This window comes from Eptatretus burgeri, chromosome 8, assembly GCF_056783735.1.
Source record: "Eptatretus burgeri isolate ZD-2024b chromosome 8, Ebu_testis_v1, whole genome shotgun sequence".
NCBI lineage: Eukaryota > Metazoa > Chordata > Myxini > Myxiniformes > Myxinidae > Eptatretus > Eptatretus burgeri.
Window position 1 is genome coordinate 77234940 of NC_140968.1, and position 20379 is coordinate 77255318.

The 20379-nt window shown below is 44.6% G+C and overlaps 1 protein-coding gene and 1 long non-coding RNA gene across 2 annotated transcripts; one reads left to right on the forward strand and one right to left on the reverse strand.

The window, feature by feature from the left end:
* Nucleotides 1–3668: 3668 nt before the first annotated feature.
* On the forward strand, nucleotides 3669–19985 carry LOC147022094 (uncharacterized). The gene is made up of 3 exons (XR_015061059.1): nucleotides 3669–3803; nucleotides 3895–4030; nucleotides 19171–19985. It is a non-coding gene; the product is annotated as an uncharacterized LOC147022094 (long non-coding RNA).
* LOC147022095 (GTP-binding protein RAD-like) lies at nucleotides 8609–13306 on the reverse strand. The gene is made up of 5 exons (XM_085892675.1): nucleotides 13161–13306; nucleotides 12734–13038; nucleotides 12481–12554; nucleotides 10924–11128; nucleotides 8609–9817 (listed from the first exon to the last, which is right to left on the reverse strand). The coding sequence occupies exons 1-5, from the start codon at nucleotides 13172–13174 to the stop codon at nucleotides 9555–9557; spliced, it is 861 nt and encodes a 286-aa protein (XP_085748801.1). The 5' UTR covers nucleotides 13175–13306; the 3' UTR covers nucleotides 8609–9554.
* Nucleotides 19986–20379: the final 394 nt, after the last annotated feature.

Sequence of the window (20379 nt, forward strand, 5' to 3'; positions counted from 1 at the left end):
TAGATGACCTTTAGCTCAAATGACCTTTAGATACCAAGGCAGCCACCTTTACTACAATGCCAATGAAGAGTTTACATTTCATTAATTACATCACTTAATAAAACCCAAGAACATGATTCAAAGTGAAATTGTACAAAACAGTTGTGATATGGGACTTCATTTCATATTTCCATGCTGTAACATTCATGGTTTTGAGTTGAATGTTAGGTTTACAAGTCTTAGATGTTCAAATTGTTCATATTTGATCAATAAAATGTATTGTTAAGGATTCACCAGTTGTTTTCCCCCAAACCAAAAAGGCATATGATTTGTGTACAATACCTTGTGTCACATGATAAAAACACTTTATCACATTAAACCAAGGGGGGCAAAGGTCCCATACCAAACATGTCTTTCTAATAATCTCCTCATCCTACGCAAACAACGCCACCTCCGCACCAACCATCATTATGCGCCGATTACCATATTCGGATCACAGGATAGCTTTCCCGAAATAAACCAGTGACGTCAAACATGGGGTTTCCAGCGAGGCTTTCGAGGGGTGAGAGGTCGGAGGTGAAGAGTGGGCGGAGCCCCGGCCTTGGGTGAGAGTTCATGGGGCGGCTCAGATCAATAAAAGGGCGGAGCTCGACGCAGTCGGGGTATCGCAGTCGCCGGGCGAGGAGAGCCAGTTGTGTGTGTCAAAGCTGGAGAAGCGAGAGAAGGAGTGGTCGTCGCGGAGAAGCAGCCAGTCATGGAGAGTCGTCGTCACAGGGAGGAGAGCCAGTCGGAGGCGCTTGGGACGACGGTCGACGGCACAGCGGCGGAGTTTGGTCCGGGCGAACGGCCCTGAAGGCGGTCGAGCGACGTCACTGAGGTGGTGGACGGGTCACAAAGAGCATCAACTCAAAGAGCAAGGACCTGTTCACTCCTCCAAAAACATCGCCGGCCAGGCCCGACCAAAGGCCGCGACGAGAGCCAGACCACCGAGGAGAACCAAGCAGCCACTTAAGCTGCTTGCACAACTGCTTAAGCTGCTCAAGCGACTAGCGCGTTGTGACACGAGGGCTAGGCAGAGACACCACGGGTCGCAGACCTGAAGGCCTTCGAGCCGTCACCAGGGGCGGCAGGTAACCTGCCCGGCCTCTCGTGAGCCTTCGGTCATCCAGGCTCCGAGTTTGAATAAAGGCTCACGGGCCCGTTTCTTTTCTGGGTTTTTGTATGAAAGTCTGTTCTGTGGCGCCTTGTCTTTGTAAGTAGAAATGATGGTTAAGTGCATGCCTGTACATAATTGAATACACATCGGCTGTAGGCTTTTCTCATGTCATGCCCCCTTCCCCCATTGATTGCTTGTCTAAAAAGGAATGCCCCATTGTTTGAATGTAAACATGCTAGTTCCGTCCATTCCTCCCATTGACTTCCACGGTGCGTTCGGGAAATTAGCAGACTGTTAAAGCTAATAAAAGTGGTCATTTGGTCCGACGGACCTAGGTGATAACCGCTCAGGTCACGCGCGGTGCGGGCACGGTAACGGCTCGCCCCGCTCAAGGTCCGTTGAGGTATAAATTCTCGGTACTTCTGTCTGCGTGGATAATTAGGTATATCGAGATTCTGCGATTAACCCTAAACCGCGTGGACAGAATATTGGCAATTTATGGTGCGTAAAGGCACCCGTAGCGGTTTCTGAAGTTGTCCGGAAGCTACGACTACAATTCCGGTTTTCGGCGGACGCGCGGCTGCGGTTGGGCCGTAAGCGGTCGTGCGTGGGTGTCGAACTGGCGGAACCACAACAATATGTTATGCATACCTTGTGTACACAAGTGCAACACGCCATGTACAACGTGTGTTCACAACATGCACATGTGCATAACTCACAATCATGCATGTGCAAACCACGACCCATGCATGTGTATCATGTGCCTCCAGCTTCCACCACCGGCCGCCACCACCGCGAGTACCCAAGGCCGAACGGAGCCTTCTCCAGTCTTGAAGCATCTGTATTCACCAGATCAAGCAACCACGATTCATGGACCAAGCTGTCTCCTTATCCGTGCTGCCATCAACGGAGTCCTCCCTGGTCTCGAAGCATCCAGCTCAATCACAGTAAGGAACCACCACTCATGGACCAAGCTGTCTCCTTATCCGCGCTGTCACCAATGGCGTGTGTGTGTGTGTTTGCGCGCGTGTGTGCACACGCACACCAGCTCCACTATCAGCCTTAGATCTTTAAAAAATATATTAAAAAAGACTATCAAATATGCACTGGATATCAAGGCCCTTTAGCCATGAATGCATGAACTAAAATATATACAGTACTAGCAGGGTACCCGTCACTGACGGGTTCAGACGTCTCACCTCAAAGGAGCAACGTATCAGCTCAAATGAGTGTGTATTGGTAGAAATGGGAATTTAGTGTAAATATTCAGTGTGCAGATAGTGCAGTCAGTGGAGGTAGTAACCTTGGCAACCTTGTTCCATTCCACCAGCGAAAATTTCCAATCCTTGCTTGTACTTCCGAAGTACTGCTTGGGAGTGAGGGTGTTATTATGAAAGCTCAGCTAGGAAACTAAGTTAGACACATTTTGGACTTACCAACTGACGGATGTTCACCAAAGTTCTTTCCATGGCAACCGCCAACCTACATGCTCCTATATCCTTCTCCATATCACTTCTTCAGCCCCCAACCTGCCCCCTCCCTCTATACTCCCCATAGCTTTGCTTTCGACAATTTCCATTCAGTATTTCATTCTGTTTTCCCATTCGATGATCCATAGATCAGTCGCTTCACTTTTCAGCATCAGTTTTGATTCGTCATTGCAACTTGTGATGCAATGCAAATGGTGCATGAAAAAGATTGTCAAAAATGATTAAAAAAAAAAACATTTTCTAAAGGGTGTAGAAGGGCCAAGAGTGGCTTAAGGGTCTTAAAAGGTCAAAAAGGGGGTTAGAGTGTTTTAAGGGTCACAAAGGGGTCTCAAGTGTTTAAAGGGTCTTAAATGGGTCTAAATGTCTAAAGGGGTCTAAAAGGCGAAAGAGCAAAAGGGGTCCAAGTGGTCTGAAATTGTCCAAAGGGTCATAAAAGGTCTATAGGTCTGAAAAAGTGTTGAAAGGGTCGAAAGAAGGTCTATATGTCTCTAAAGGGTGTAAATGGGCGTGAAGGGTCTTCACAGGGTCTTTTTTTTCTCACCTCAAGAAATGAAAATATCTCACCTGTGATTGAATAGCTCTGTGATGGTGACCAGAAACCATTTGGAAATCAAAAAATTAACGGTTGCCAAGGTTACCGGCTCCACCCATTATGATTGCTCCTCACTGAGTTTTTACATCGAATTCCCTTTTCTAACAATAATACACACTCCAAAAAATTGCGCATTTGAGGTGAGACATCTCTGATTAAATTAATCAAACATGTACGATGAAAAATCAAATTACTATGTTGACTTGCTGCTTTTAAACTATCGGGTGGATATTGGGAGGTGTATATTTGGTGAAGTTAGCTAAGTGGTAACCCTTTTTTTCTACAAAATCTTCTTTCACCCTTGAGAGTTATGTTGTTCGATGAGCAGTAAGTTCGGGTTGTACTAGGTCCAGTTTTTTTAAATGGTTAACGCATTTGAGAGGTCACGTGACTCCTTCCCCGATATAAGTATTGACCCTATGCACTAAATGAGTGACGTCACAGCGGAAGGTAAGGCTCCGCCATATTGAGTGGCAAAAAAAAAAATCATGGCGAGCACGCACGTGTCACGCGAACTTCTGGCCTATTTCCATGGATTACGTGATTAGGTACTGCGAAAAACTGAAGCTGTGTGGTCTTGGTGATGGTATTTATATTATTTCAAAGGATAAATGGACAACAGAAAGGAAATTTTGGCCTCAAGTCGTTTTCCCTGACCATCTATGTTGACCTTGTAGAAACGCCGAGTCCTTCCACTCAAGCCAGCCTGAAAACCTTCAAGAGTGTGGACGCTTACTTATATTATGTCGCCGGGTTTGTTGGTGACATAATCTCGACGAAAGCTGACAATAACTGTATTATCGTGAGGTAAAGGTAAGCCTGTTTCCTTTCATTTCACTATTGTAAATTCTGTAAATGCACTCCCTCACCTCCTTGATAGATACTCTCAGCTATTGGCAATTCTCCTGACTGTTCTTGTGTAAATGTTGAAGCAAAATACCTGTTCAATAAGCTTGCCAAGGCTTGTTAGACATTTAACCTGCATGATAAATGCAAGTTGTACTTGTTACACATAAACTTTTCTATTCCCTCTCAAATGTACTTTTTGCACATAACCTTCATCGTTTTTATCAAATCAGATGAATCTTTTATAACTTCACACTGTTAGTCATTGGTAGATGCGTTCGTTGGATGATTCTCATGCTCCCATAATAATTGGACACCTGGGCTTTCTCCTCTTGAAGTGATATTTCTCTGACTCGTCATCCAGCAAAAACGTGGCAGTCATAGGTTGTGTGATTTACAAATATATAATCCTGGACCACATTTGTTTCCCGAGCCATGCATTATGAAGGCCAGTCTGACAACATCGACAGTGAGCTTGAATTCATCGAGGGCTGCTACAAAAAAAAAAAAATTGTACACATGATCGAGGCTTATGGAAGAGCTGGAGCAGAATTGAATTAAGCAAAATGGAAAGGAGGAAACACTAACAGCAGAGTAGAAGTGGGAGTGAGATTAAGGGGAGGGGAGAAGGGCACATGGGGGTGAACAAGCTGAACACAAGCTGAATGGCAACGAACAAACGCTAATAGGTGAGGTAAGGGGAAAATCACAATAACCTGGAAAAAGGGAGTGCTTGGGAATGGGACATTTTGGATATAAGAGATCATGAGTATGGATGATGGGTGATGAGGTAGTGATGAGCAGCTGGCTTGAAGCCCTGGAGGGAAGAATGGGACTGAACAGACTGGGGAAGTTGGTTCCACAGGTGAGAGAAAATAGGAACAAATGAGGGGAGGTGAGCAGTGACCTTGGATTTTAACAAGAAGAGGGTTACTGGCAGACCAATCACCATTACCTTTCTCACAATATACACTTCAACAAATTGCTCTACTTTGGCAGTCACGATAGATACTGTACGTCCTATTTCAGCTTGTGGATCACAGTAAAGCAGATATTATCCTTGTCACTGAGTCTCTCTTAAATGACGATGTTACCGATTCAAACATTCCCCTACCTGGCTACCAGCAGCCGCCTATTAGACATGACGAATGTGATGGGTGGGGTGGTCTCATAACATGGTTTAAAGATTCCTTGCAGGTTCAGCGACACAATTACGTGGAACCATAGAGCCTAGAATTTGTGTGGGTCACGGTAAAAACCAAAGATGGAAATCTTATACGCCTTGTGTACAGACCCGGCTCACTTCCTGGCTCTGACTGTCGTCTTATCAACTATCTCCCTGAAGAGCGAGACAACGTGATCATGGCAACAGATGCTCAACACACCCTTCTTGTAGGCATCTTTAATGGGCAAAAGACAGAATCGTTCGGAAGTAGATCTCCTCCAGATCAAGCTGGTACAGCTTGCAAAAACTTTTGCTTTACCAACAGACTGGTGCGATTATTTAAGAGGCCAACTAGAAATAGAAATACACTATATCTGGAAGCTGTGGACTCTCCATCCGACTTCAGCACCACTGGTATAGCCCAGACTGGCACCTCGGATCACATGGCTGAAGAGGTCTTGTTCAAAAAAATCTCCAGTGATAGACAAACCATACAGTCAGCAGCTATGGGACTTCCAGAAAGCCATTTGCTCTGCACTGCATCAACACCTCAATGACAGCAACTGGGATGGTGCTCTCCAGCCAAGTGATCCTGATGCTGCAGCAGAAAATGTCCAGCAGATCATACACAGGGTTATGGAGAAACGTATTCCTCATAGAGATGTGACTGTCAGACCAACTGGTGTACCCTGGTTTACAGAGGAATGTCACATGGCAGATAAATATGTCAGAGAGTGCGATAACAGCTGGTCAGCAAACCTGTTGCAGTGAGACACAGCATAAGCTTGCATCGGCTCACAGCACACTGAAAGTGGTGGAACAGGAAGCCCCCTCTCTCTTTGGCACTTCCAAAGTCCATGATTGAAACTGACATCAATATCAAAGTTGAGAGAATGGTGTGCAGTGAAGAGGATACAGGGCCATGGAGGTCATGCAAGCATACCAATGCTACAAAGAGAAAGCCAAACTTACACAACGAATTAGGACAAAGCTGAAATACTCTGTGAGCACTTTGCCAACAAGTCTACTCTGGATAATGCAGAGTTAGAACCACCTCCTCTCACACCCAAGACTTGATCAGAGTGACCAGGCATAAACTTCCAGCTAAGAGATATCAGGCAAAGGCTGAAGAAATTGGATGTCAGGAAAGCCAGTGACCCAGATGGAATTGGAAACAGAGTCTTGAAAGAATGTCATGCTGTACTTGCTGTCCCCTTGGCTAAGCTGTTTCACTACTTCTACTTTTCCAGAGAAAAGTTCCTTGAAGCGTGTAAGATTGTCAATGTCGTGCCCATCCATAAGAACTCCAGGTCAGATGTAGAAAACTACCACCCAGTAAGCCTACTACCAATCATCAGTAAAGTGATGGAAAGAGCTGGTAATTATGAACTGCGAAAGTACTTCTTTAAATGTTGTCTGATAAATTGTTGCTAATTTGGAATTAGCTCAGGTCACTCAGCAGCAGATCTCCTAACATACCTGTTACCAGTGTCATGCATGCCTTAACAACAGGTATGAGGCTAAGGTGATTGCATTGGACATGAAAGGAGCATTTGAGGAAGTTTGGCTTCAAGGACTACTGGAAAAGCTGAAAGCAAGAGGTATAAAAGGACTGTTGCTTCTCTGGATTGAGAGCTATCTCTGCAAGGGAAAAATGCAGACTATGGTTGGTGGTCAGATATCGACAAGGCGATATATCAATGCCTCCATTCCACAAGGCAATGATCAATCCTCGGACCGACCCTCTTTCTGGGTTTCAATGATGACATGACCGAAGGCCGAACAAATAGGATATGTCTATGCAGATGATAGCACAGTTTTCTGTATCAAGAGAGCAGATGACATGAGTTAATATGTTTCATCACTCATCGAGGACCTTAAATGCATCAGCCAATGGGGATTGAGGTTCAAAGTTCTGTTTGCTGCAGCGAAATGCAAATCCATGACTATAAGTAAAACCAGAGAGTTGGTGTCAAAGCCACTCAATGCTTGCCTGTTTATACATTTATCGTTTTTAAAAGACTAGTCTAATAATATTTTTTTTATAAAGCATTGCAGTGAAGTCTGATCCAAATAATTTTAAAGCAATATATGTATTTGTATATTGTAATCAGTAAACTAGTACACATATTAAATGAATGGCAAGCATCTAGTATAAACAGGTGAGTATTGGGTGGCTTTGACACCAACTTAGGTTGAATTTTTAAAAAAAAATTAAAATCATTTGTTAATTTCAACTTCACTACACCAATAGTATACCCCAAAGGAACCTCCATGCCAAATATCAGCATCCTAGTACACATATTAAATGAATGGCAAGCTTCTAAATAACTTGCACCAAAAACTTTAACATTTTCACGCTCACGCTCACGCCGGGGGTATCGCTATAGCTCTCTGTTCTTCGAACAGGCGAGCTAAAAACGGAAACTCTCGGGTGCCAGTGAAGTGCTAAGGATGGGATTAATGGAACTCCAAGAGGTAGAATATCTTGATATATTGGGAGTACGATTCACCAGAAATGTGTCATTTAGCAGCCAATTGGAGTCAGTTGCTGGAAAACGAATGAATGTAATGAGGTGAATTGCTCCTTTTCTCAATCCACATGGAAGAAGCAGAGTCCTCGGATTGATCCTTGCCTTGTGGAACGGAGGCATTGATATATCGCCTTGTCGATATCTGACCACCAACCATAGTAGTTCTCCACAACTATAAAGATGTTCACACAAAGTATGCATTGCTGTCTGCGCTCTCGCTGATGATTCACCAATAAATGATGAAACTGGTCCGGTAGCTAAGAGGGTGTGTAGTATTGGGATTCTCATATGTGTACTTTGTGTGAACATCTTTATAGTTGTGGAGGAACTCTGGGAAGGGTTTGAAACAGCAAAGAGCTTACCTTGTTTCAGCCTTCTTGGGTTGCTTTATGCAGCTTCTTCGGCTGGAGGTGTGTGTGTGTGTGTGTGTGTGTGTGTGTGTGTGTGTGTGTGTGTGTGTGTGTGTGTGTGTGTGTGTGTGTGTGTATATATATATATATATATATGTATAGTACTGGATCAGCTGTCAAATATTTGCAGCCTGGTCTCTTAAGTCCAGTATATATACTAATTGTGTTTGTATTTTGGGCACAGACATTTGTTTGTTTTTTTTCCTTGACTGAAGTTTAAGTCAGTCCCATCGAGGCTTCTATTCAGGAAGCCATATAAATATGCACTCATCACATTTTTGCATTCCATGAAGTCTTCAACTTATCAGTTTCCCCTTTAAGCAAAGAAACATTTTCCAATTTATGCGTTTTTGTTTTTTTCCACAGCAGAGCAAACCTCCGCTTTAAGGAGTCTGGAATGGTTTTATCTGCAAAGTACATGCAAACAAACACAGGATTTCCCTCAACGTGTATTTTATTAGAGAAAATGACTATAACATCATAAAAAAAAAACTAGCTCATGTAAATCAGGTTTTTTTGGGCTTATACAGCTCCACTCCTCCAGTCCAGTATCTTTTCCAATGCATTATGAATAGTAAGCAGTGGAAACTATATATGGACACCGGCTCCTTGGAGAAAAAGGATGTTGAATCGTTTCATATTCGTATATTCAGTTTTTTTTATTTAAAAAAAAAAAAAAAAAAAAAAAACTTTACATTTTAACTTGGGGGGGGGGGGGGGTGAAATAATTAATCAAACGGAAAGTTCCATTCTCAGTTTCTGCAATGAGCTTCCATCAAACCAACGACTCCAACCTCCTGTGCAATCCGTTTTACCACCATCCCTCCTGGTCCTTCTACTGGAGGTTCGAAAGGAGAATCGAGGATGACACAATTGCCATTTGTTTGGCAGTCAAAGCCATTTTTTACTGAAAACTATTTTGCATGTGCTTAAGACAAGGAGCCAAACCAAATCAGGTTAACCTTAAACCATTCGGTCGGTTTTCCTGTGACCACAGCAGCTCAGGCTCCATTCCGAGCTACATTGAAGCTGCAAGAAGTTCCGCAGATGCTCATATAGAGGCATTTTACCTCCTGAACCTTGGTAATATCTTTGCAATATTACCGTCTCGTAACACGTGGTGATTTTTCTTTTTATTAAAAAGGAGGAATACTGACTGTATCCACCGTAGAGGAATCAGAGCATGTGCAGGAATATCCATAGGTATGAAATACAGTGGCTATAAACGTGAAAATATTCTGGAAATGACTGACTCAAAGATTTTCTTTTCTGATCATCTTCACTCACAAAATAAAAATGCTCAACAATCAACAGAAAAAAACACCACCTATAATAAGTGAAACAAGTCCCCAATAAGTTAATGGTGTATGGTGCATTGGAGCTCAGGGAACAGAGAGGTCATGACAGGAAATAGACCTGGCCCTGAGCTCAAGCTGAGAGTTGGCTCCGAGGAAGCGACCCAGGAGCCTGCAGGCCTTTTCGGTTAGGCTTCGTCGATGGCGGTGTCTGCCCCCAGGTCCTGCCCCTTCTCCAAGAAGACGGATCTGGCGCACGATGCCAACAAGGAGCTCCTCGCTGTTGTGTCCCAGTGCTGCTGACGTCTCAATGAACTTGCACCCGTGCTCGGCCGCGCAGGTGCGGCCCTCTGCAATTAAAATAAAAGATACATTTTATACAGCACTCGCAGGGTTTTATACAGCACTCGCATTTTGAAGAAATCAATTTTTTTTTCTATTTTATTGTGGGGAACCTAAAACACTTCCCTACACCCACTAAGGAATGTAATCTGGGATCATTTAATATTACCTTTCACATAGCTAAAAAGGCGTGTGCACTATGAAGTGATTAAAAAAAAAAAAAAAATATATATATATATATATATATATATTCAAACTTTTTTTTTGCCGAAAACACATCCCAGCATTCATTTATGAACCTCTTTAAGTTTTACGAAGATCCGTAAGGTCATTTCTGAGAAAAATGGCAACACAAACACACAGACACAGCTCTTTTAAATAGCACAGATTAAGTCAGGATGTGGTTTTAATCTAATTCTGATACATGTCCTGCAGGCACACTCATAGCTGCCAAAGCAGCCTCACTAAAGGATTACACCAGGTGGTTTGCCATTGCCTTCCCAACAAATGTCGTCACGGCAGAGATTTGTAATTTGTTCCAGGGTGTCTGTGATAACTCTCCTCCTCTTTGTGGAGGACAGTGTGGGATCTTTAACATCCACCAACTAAATGCTGGCAGATGGGACACCCAGTTTAACGTTTATCGGAGGGATGGGCGCCTTGCCCTGCCTGTGAAACACGAAGATGACAGGATGTGGGTAACGGAACTAAATGAGTCTCCAGATTGCTTGATTCGCCCTATCTGTAACCATTCCGGAGATTATATTTGTTCATAAGAGTCCACATCTGGATTTTCAAATTTGTAGGATTTTGTAAGAAAGTGAAACTAAAAGCTTTTTCCACTTTTTTTTTTTCCACTTTTCCACAAGCTAAAAGCTAAAAAAAAATCCTGACTTTTTTTCACGAATAGCATCATCAAGAGAAAGTTGCATAGTTCAAATTTCCAACTCGGTTTGGGAAACAATGTGTTGTATATTTTACCGATTGGCATACATTATCGAACTTGGTGAGCTAAGACAGTTAAGTACATCAAATCAACTGGACAATTCGCTGAAAGTGAACAAAGAAAATCATCGATTAAAATGGAATAATAACTTCGAGAGGAGAAACTCACCATCGAATGAGACACCTCGTGCCCGGACGAGGTCACTCTTATTGCCCACGAGGATCGTTGGCACGCGCTCTCCCAGCCTTGTGGTACGCAGGGTACGGATTAGTTTCACGGCAGTGTGCAGGCTTGCCGGCTCAGTAACGGAGTACACGACAAGGAACACATCTCCGCAGAGCAGGTTCTGTTCCTGGACCCTTTGGCTGGAATCCTGAGGGACAGGGTTGTGCGAGAAAGGAAGAAGGTGTGAGAAGATGGCAGGGACCTACCTCGAAAGGAAAAGGGAAATTCCATGTGAAAGAGTGAGTGGATGATTGAACCATCGCTAAAAATAAAATGTTCTATCACCGCTTGGTGAGATGATCACAGTGAAGCAGCCCTCACGCGGACCTTGGAACCCACTACTTATATTTTTAAGCATCCCTCGTGACAGTGACCTTGCACCATCACATTTAATTGAAACGAAACATAAAATGCAGAAGACAAAGAAAGCCACACTACATGGAGCACTTTCGTGATGTCACAGCCTATCAGAAAATTGCAAGCAATGAGCAAAAAATGGCCAAGGCTCAGGGAACTCCAACCATTTTATTCCATTTGGATACAACAACTGCAACAAGGGTACTGAAGAATCCATCTCGTGCAGGCTCATGGTCCAGTAGTTAATGGCAGAAGTGCAATTGCACTAGTTATTTAATTACCCAGTTGCGAAGACAAACCACTGCCATCTTGTAAATTTAATGCCATTCTGTAACGTTGCATTTGGAAATTGCTTTCTGCTTTCCCCAAGTCCCACGAACGAGGCTGCAACTCAATTGGTTGGGACTCATGCTTTTGTAAATGAACCTTGGCTTTGTGACTGATCATTATTGTCAGATGGTGATCAACCAGCAAGGGACGCAGCATTTGTTGGTCCTTCCACGTGTGTAAGCCCAGCTTAGAATGTACACCCGTTATTTCGTAAGTGGCCACACTAACCCCTTATCACCCCCACGTCAGCCTGGTGTTGGATTAGTGGTTAGGGTGGCGGCGTTGGATCCGAGGGTCCTGAGTTCAAGCGGCGGCTGAATTAAATACACCAGGAGGTTGACTCAGCCTGTTATCCTTCCGAGGTCGGCAAAATGAGCACCAGTGAACTGGTAAGGGGGACTGGCAAAATGAGCATCGGTGTACTGGTAAGTGTACTGGTAACAGCATCGGCGGCATAGCCGCATCCCAACCAATGATGCAACCAGCAGCCACAGGCTGCACTCGATATAGACAGAGACAGAGAGACCCACACCCACACCCACGTCCACGTCCACTCCCGAAACTTCCGTCTTGCATACATAATATGTAGATGGTGCTGAAAGTGAGGTCAGAGTTATCGGTTTATATTGGTTTCAGTTATGATGTTGCTCACCATTTATCGTTACCGTCGCACCGGCAAGTTGCATCACTGTGTTCTACATCATTATATTTCAAAGACAATTTAATCTTCACCGAGCTTTGCAGATGTCGGAAAAAAGTATGACGTCAGATGTAAGCCAAACAAAATTGCCGAGAGGAAAGTAAAGAACATACTTGTTGCCACGTGTCCAAGACTAGAAGGGTCATCTCTTCATCATCGACAACAAGGGACCTTTCGTAGGTGTCGTCTTGTGTATCGTAAGGGCGGGAAGAGGAAATCATAGGCATGGATGAGGATAAGAGTCACGTGTTCGACAATAAACGTCATGATTTGACGTCATCGACACCAAAAATATCACGATCACCGACTTGGTAATGATCATCTTTTCCGTTATATATTTAGCAGTTGAGTAGTCCTATTCCGTACCAGCTCTGGGCTCTGGTTCAACCCCGAAACCCTGCTCTTCTGCTCCAAATCCGCTCGCCAAGCTGGATTTGCCAACACCGGGAGCCCCGAGGAGAATGACCCGACGGGTCTCGCTGGTCGTTGAGATGGCAGAGTCTGCAGATTCAGAGGAGCAGCAACTGCCACGGTGTTCTACGTCAGGGATTCTCGCCACCGGTGGCAGGGGGATCACCGGGATACCCCTGGATCCTCGCGGCATGCGCTGGTGCGCCACAGGGAGTGGTGTACTCCCGCGGCGTCGACCCTCTCCAGCCATCTTGCTCTCTCTGTCAATACACATCGTAACGGAGATCACGGTCACGGCCCTCATATTACCCGAACACCTTTACCTTGAAGAAAAACTCTGCATTTTTTTTTTCGTACACCGCATGGTAATCATCGTACTTACCCGAGTCCCCGCATTTCGTACACACCAAACACCGTAAGACCAGCGAAAACAGAGACCGTTTCTGGAAGGTGAGCACGATAAAGTAAGGTTGCCTCCTTCACGACTGTGTGGCCAAAACACAACTTCCCACTATTTATTGGCTTTCAGGTCCATTCTCGCTCCTCCCTCTTGGATTAAATTCCCGCGGAGGCTGAACGTGGGCGGTCTTTAGGTTAAACATAGTCCTCCGCACTCACGACTCGAGCTAATAATAAAACGGTTACCTAGCAACCCTGTGTGTTTAGGACCACTCCCTCCTCTCACCCACCCCCACTCTCTCTCCCCCCTCCATAACCCCTGTGCTAGATCTACAACGATGTGCAATCCAAGCAAACATGCGCTATATTTGCAACCATAATAATCTTACAATATAATATTATTATTATTATTATTATTTCATGTCATATACTGATAATACATTCCCTATAAAAACAATCCCACAGATATAAATAATCCACATCATGTATCTTCTGTGCAAGTCCTACAATACATTCAGCATTTCCCATAAATATTTCCATTTGTTGATAAATACATTCTGTTTATCAGATAACTATCATCATATCTATTCCATATATCGTACCTGTTAAGCCTCCATCATAATAATATATGATATATTTTCCGTTTGTTTACCATTCAACACAAGGGTTTACATTCCATATGACCTCTGTAAATATAATAGTAATTTTTTTTTATTTTTATAATGTGTTCCATCAACTGAATCGTCTTGTTTAGGAATAAAATGAATTATTCAGGCATTAAAAACCCCCTAAACTTCCCCCACCTCTCTCCCCGACCAGCCACTACCATCCACACTCATTTTCCAGAGGCAACCTTATATCTATTATTAATGTTGTATTATAAAAAGACAAAACTTCTTCTTCTTCTTCTTCGTCTTTCTGTCATAAGTCTGCTCTCAGGCCAAACTCAGATGCCATTGATCCTCCTGAGCTTCAAGACCTGCAACTACTTGCCACAATGCCTGATCGAGGGCACTGGAAGTTGGCAGTTGTTCACACCAAAACGATATTGTTTTAAAGGAAAATGTTCTTTAAAAAGAATGTGGTGCCTCCTTTGTCCTCATGAACAAACGATCATATTGTACAACCTCAGCATGATTGTGCGTTCGCGACCGTGAACTGCTTTCCTGAATAATATCCCACGGGGCAATAAACCCACAAAAAATCTGGTAAATATTTTCATTTTTGATATACATACTTATTTCATTTTGGAGGAGAGAGGGGGAAAGGATTGGAGGTGTTGGGTTGCATAAAAATATATATTTTTATACTTGATGAAGCTCGTGAAAGAGAGCCACGAACTTAATCAAGAAAATAATTATCTTATCAAGTTCCATTGGATCATCACAGAATAACATCCTCGTGTAATTAAAGTCGGTAAGATTGTCTTTGGTTTAACATGACAACATTCCCTAACACATAACCTAAGGATTCTCAACTGCCCTTTTTGCCATTTTGTTATACTCTCCTTTATAATTAATTATGATGTAATATTACTGACAAGCTGGTGTTGGAATCCATAATTGGCCTATTCCGTCTTCGCTGACTAAGTAGGACCGAGCAACGTCTTAGTTGACTCACCACCAACCACCACAACCACCCCCATTCTCTCTCTCTCTCTCTCTCTCTCTCTCTCTCTCTCTCTCTCTCTCTCTCCTCTCTCCTCTCTCCTCTCTCCTCTCTCCTCTCTCCTCTCTCCTCTCTTTCTCTCTCTCTCTCTCTCTCTTTCTCTCTCTTTCTCTCTCTTTCTCTCTCTTTCTCTCTCTTTCTCTCTCTTTCTCTCTCTTTCTCTCTCTTTCTCTCTCTTTCTCTCTCTTTCTCTCTCTTTCTCTCTCTTTCTCTCTCTTTCTCTCTCTCTTTCTCTCTCTTTCTCTCTCTTTCTCTCTCTTTCTCTCTCTTTCACTCTCTTTCTCTCTCTTTCTCTCTCTTTCTCTCTCTTTCTCTCTCTTTCTCTCTCTTTCTCTCTCTTTCTCTCTCTTTCTCTCTCTTTCTCTCTGTTTCTCTCTCTTTCTCTCTCTTTCACTCTCTTTCTCTCTCTTTGTCTCTCTTTCTCTCTTTTTCTTTGTCTTTCTCTCTCGCTCTCTGTCGCTCTCTCTCGCTCTCTCTCGCTCTCTCTCTCTCTTTCTCTCTCTTTCTCTCTCTTTCTCTCTCTTTCTCTCTCTTTCTCTCTCTTTCTCTCTCTTTCTCTCTCTTTCTCTCTCTTTCTCTCTCTTTCTCTCTCTTTCTCTCTCTTTCTCTCTCTTTCTCTCTCTTTCTCTCTCTTCACGGAGCATCAGTTCTGTCGAAGCAGCTTCCTGAACAAGGGCTGCACTGGGTGGTTTGCCATTGCTTTTCCGACCCTAGTTATGGCAGGCATTTGTTTCATGGTGCCGACAATCACTCGCCTACTCTTCCCGAAAAATCCCGTGGGATCTTCAACCTCCACCAGGTAATGCTGGCCCAATACTACCAATTTAACATCCATCCGAGGGACAGCACACAATTGATGAATGACCCTGCCTGTGAAAAAACCAGGACGACAATTTGTAGCTGGGTCTGGATTCGACCCCAGGCTATGCGTAGCTTTGTGTCATCCTGCCAGCTCACCCCCATTATCTAGCAACCTTTTAATCACATTCTTTACTACTAAAACAATTATGGATAAAAATAAGCCTCTTCATCCCATTCCTAACCACCACAACCATTATAGGAACCAAGAAACATCTTTATCCCATTCCTTGACACCAAAATATTAGTTGAAAGGGGTGGGGGTGTGGGGGGGGGATGACACGGTTGTGAAGAGTAAGAAATATACTGAGACAAAGGAGAGAGAATATGTTTAACGATATAGATAAATCACTTTGTGCTATTATTAAACAATGTGATGAGTAATACGAGATATACCAACGTGAAGCCATCAAATTTAGAAACATCTCATCAAACCTGGGAATGTCCCTCTCCCTTAACAAACGTCATGTTTGTTTCTACAGCTGCCAACTCATGACGATGTCACTTACACATAAGGCCAAACCTCCTCAAAGCGTCTCCTTCATCGTGACCTTCAAAGTCAATTTATTTGAAGGATAGTTTGCTTGCGTCCACCAAAGGCTGCATACATGTTTGGGTTTCAGGTGTTGCCTCATGGATGCAATCCCATCTCAACGAGTTTCACGTCTCGACACATGATGCAAGGTTACACTCGAATTCATTTGAGTCAATGTACATCCGTTTTTGTATTGACCTAATTGACCAACAACCTAATGAGTCAATGTACAAGTCAATGTTTTTCAAACAAGAAAAAGAGCAATCAGAGATTGCAGACCCTCACCAGGACTCGTTTTGAATGGTGTTTCAGTGGTGCATTTTGTGTGGTGTATTTTGTGTGCCTTTTGTGTACTGGTGTTACGTAATTAATGAGACATAATTAGAACTGCCACTTTATAACTGCTGGCAGTGATGACCGGGTACCAAGACATCCCGCTTTGATGCAAACCTGCTTCGATTGGGCACCTGACCCTGACCGATGACGTTTTCTTCTTATTATTAATTATTCAATTGAATTTAGGATGGGATTAAAAGAAATTCAAATCAAATGGAAGATGGCAGGGGCTGCGTGCAGCCTATGTTGTTTTCTGCAAAGAATTAGATTCAGTGAATCGGGATGCCCTCTGGAGGATTCTTGGTCTCTGTGGGGTGCCACCCAAACTGATCAATCTGATGTATGAACGACACTCTGGTACAGAGAGTGCTGTGAGAGGTGGTGATACCATCTCTGACATATTTCCAATTGTTACTGGAGTTCATCAGGGGTGTGTACTGGCCCCCACACATTTTCTTGCTTGTATGGACTGGATTCTGGGGAGGATGTCGGAGATATCAAGCTGCGGAGCATCGTTTGAGAATGTCAAGATCTCTGACCTTGATTTCGCAGATGATGGTAATTTTGCAGGTCATCTTTGCAGAGACTCTGGATATCCTTGTGGGGGCCCTCAAAGTGCTGATTCGGAGTCAGAGCCGCTGGGATTACGGGTTTACTGGGTCAAAACTAAGATTAAGTCTTTCAGTGACATCTTGGATGCTGCTATCTTGCCTGTACCAATTTGTGGTGAGGATGTTGAGGTCACAGAGAGATTCACTTACCTTGGCAGTGAAATTCTTGTCTCTGCTGGCTGTGAGCCAGAGGTCAATAGATGTCTGTGTCAGTCCTGGGGAGTCTTGGATTCACTGGATCATGGGGTGTGGTGCTGTCAGTACCTGTGCAGGAGGATGAAATTCCAAGTCTTCAGGTCCTTTGTACTTCCAGTCTTGCTCCACAGATGTGAGACTTGGACTCTGACCAGGGATCTGAGAGGGGGACTTGATTCCTTTGGTACCAGGTCTCTTTGGAGAATCCTTGGCCATCACTCGTCAGACTTTGTGTTCCAACGAGCGATTGCTGAGAAAGACTCAAATGAGATTTGTTACCTGCCTAGTCCGTGAGCGTCAGCTGCAGCTGTATGGGCATGTGGCTCATTTTCCTGATGCTGACCCTGCTCACCAGATTCTCTCAGCGAGGGAGCCTTGTGGGTGGAGAAGGCCAATGGACCGACCATGTGCCTCGTGGTTGTAGCAGATTGATCAGCATCTCAAGAAGATGGTGATCGACTAAGCATCTGCCTGGGGGATGGCCAAATGGAAGCCCCTGGAGTACCGGCGGAAAATGGACGCAGCGACCCGCTGCTCTGGCACATGTTCCCATTCCTGACTTGACCTGACCTGATGGTTTCAGTTGTGTTCGGAGCAGTTAAGCAGGTATTTGTGTTGGTTTTATTGGAACTTGCAGGTTGAGGCCTACTGGGTTTGGCGCTCCAAATATAGCTGTTAATTCAGTTGGGACTTTAACGGTGTGGTTGAGAAAAATGATAATAGACAGCAAAGGAGAAGGGAAGAGGAGTAGATCAGTCTGACAGATGCTTAATGTGGGCCACATCACGGAAAGAGGAAACGGAGGGTACTTACTGTTGTGGGGAGTGTGAGGAAATAGCCCACTTAAGGATAGTTATTACAAGGTTGAAAGAACGAAGACAATTTGGAGAAAGTAACAGAATGTGGAAAATTTGGAGATTAAAGTTGTTATGGTTGTGGAGTGAGTTTGCTGAGGATATTGGCAATGGTGTGGGTGTAGTGAGTACAGCCAGTGGTGAGGTTGCAGCAAGTACAGACATTGCTGAGGGTGCAATGAGTGCAAGTCATGGTGAGGGTGCAGTGGATGCTGGCAGTGGTGAGGGTGCAATGGGTGCAGGCAATGGTGAGGGTGCACCAAGTGCAGGCAATGGTGGCAGCATTGATGGTGACTTGAGGGTGCAGGCAGTGGGGAGTGCAGCGCTTGCAGGCAGTTGAGGGTGCAAGTGCAGGCAGCATTGAGGGTGCAGGCAGCGGTGCCTGTGCAGTGAATGCAAGTAGTGTTTAGGCTGTAGTGAGTGTAGGCAGTGGTGAGAGTGCAGCAATAGAGCTTGGTAGGAATGAGGTCTAGTGATTGTAATGAGGATCATAGACGTAGAGATCTCTTCAGTTTTAGAGTAGCAGGAGTTAGGGACGTTGAAGGAAGGCTAAAAGACATCATATCAGGTCACAGCAGGAAGAAGTTGGTTGTGGCACACCTCACAGCAAATTATTTCGGGAAAGTTTACTCTGATGTTTTGAAAAACTGATACAGGATATTGGGTAAGTGGTTAAAAGCAACTGTTGTGAGGTAATGTTTTCAAGGTTTCTCCAAAGATTAGGAAGTGATACAGAAATTATGAGCAGAGCGATATATTGTTACGAATCTGGAAACCATTCGCCTTCACAGATACAGTTGACCCAAAGTTAGTTATTTCGTTAAGTGTACGTGGATAGTTAGAATCTCTCCCCAATGTCTAATGGGAATTTCATGTGTACGCTGCGAGTTTATTTCTAGTTGGTCTTCTGCATTAAATCCCCCTCCACTCCTTCAGCGCCATTACGCACGTGTTCGAGGCCACTGACATAGGCGGCGGTGAGATCACCTCAGTGCCGACTCCGCCCCAGCAAGATGGAATGTTCCCCTTGTCCAATCGGGGGTGAGATCACCTCAGGGCCGACTCCGCCCCAGCAAGATGGAATGTTCCCCTCGTCCAATCGGGGGTGAGATCACCTCAGGGCCGCCCCAGCCAGATGGAATGTTCGCCTCGTCCAATGAGGGGAGGACACCGATCGCCCGACGCCCCCTGACCAACCCGAGGAGAGTTACCTCAGAGCGGATCCCTCCACCCGCCCGGGAGAGGGATAAGAAAGCTGGTGAGCTGTCTCAGCGGCGGTCTTTTTGGGGTTCCTTGGTGGTCGGTGGTTGTGTTGGTGGTCCTGGCGGAGGTGTTTTGTGGTGCTCGTGTCCTCTATCGTCATTCGTGGAGAGGTGGATCGTTCGTGGGATCCTGGTTGCGCTTGTTGGATTCTGGGTTGTGGGTTTGAGTCCCACCGTGGTGGGTTGTGTTGGAGCGCTTGAGCTGGGGATCCCCGTTGCCGTCCACGGACTCCGAGCTCAACAAGTGCAAGTCGGTAAAACCGCATGAGGCGGCCAGGTACCCGGCCAGACTCTGACCCTCAGCTCGCCTTCCATCCCTCGCTGAAGGGCCGAATAAAGACCCACAAGGTCCATTTCTTTTTGGGTGTGCGTGTCTGTGGCCAGTCTGATAATATAAGTAGAAATTGTTTAAGTGATTGCCATTGTACATTTGCCTATATCTATATTCGTGGTAAAGTCTGCTCTGTGTTTCCCTCCCTCTTACATTGTAAATAAATAACTGTTAAATGTTCCAGTTCGTTGTCTGTGTTTTCTTTCACTGACCCAGTATGGTTCGGGCTTGAGAATTAGGGAGGCCAATTGTGCCGTAAGTTGTTATTTGGACCGGTGCGGCTTTGGTAATTCCCGCTCTGTTACGCCGGATCCGAGTCGGTAACGGTGACTCGGTTCGGACAAAGCCGGCCGAGGGTGTGGCTTCCCCGGTAGCTAGACCGCGTGGCTAATGAGGTAAATTGGGATCAGACAAAAAGACCCTAAACGCGTGGTCGAAATATTGGCGTCCACGGTCCATTAAGCGACCCGTTGACTTCGGAGTTATCCGGAGTGACGAACTTCAATTCCGGGTGTTCGGGCGAAGATGGCCCAACAGCTCCATCTAGCAGTC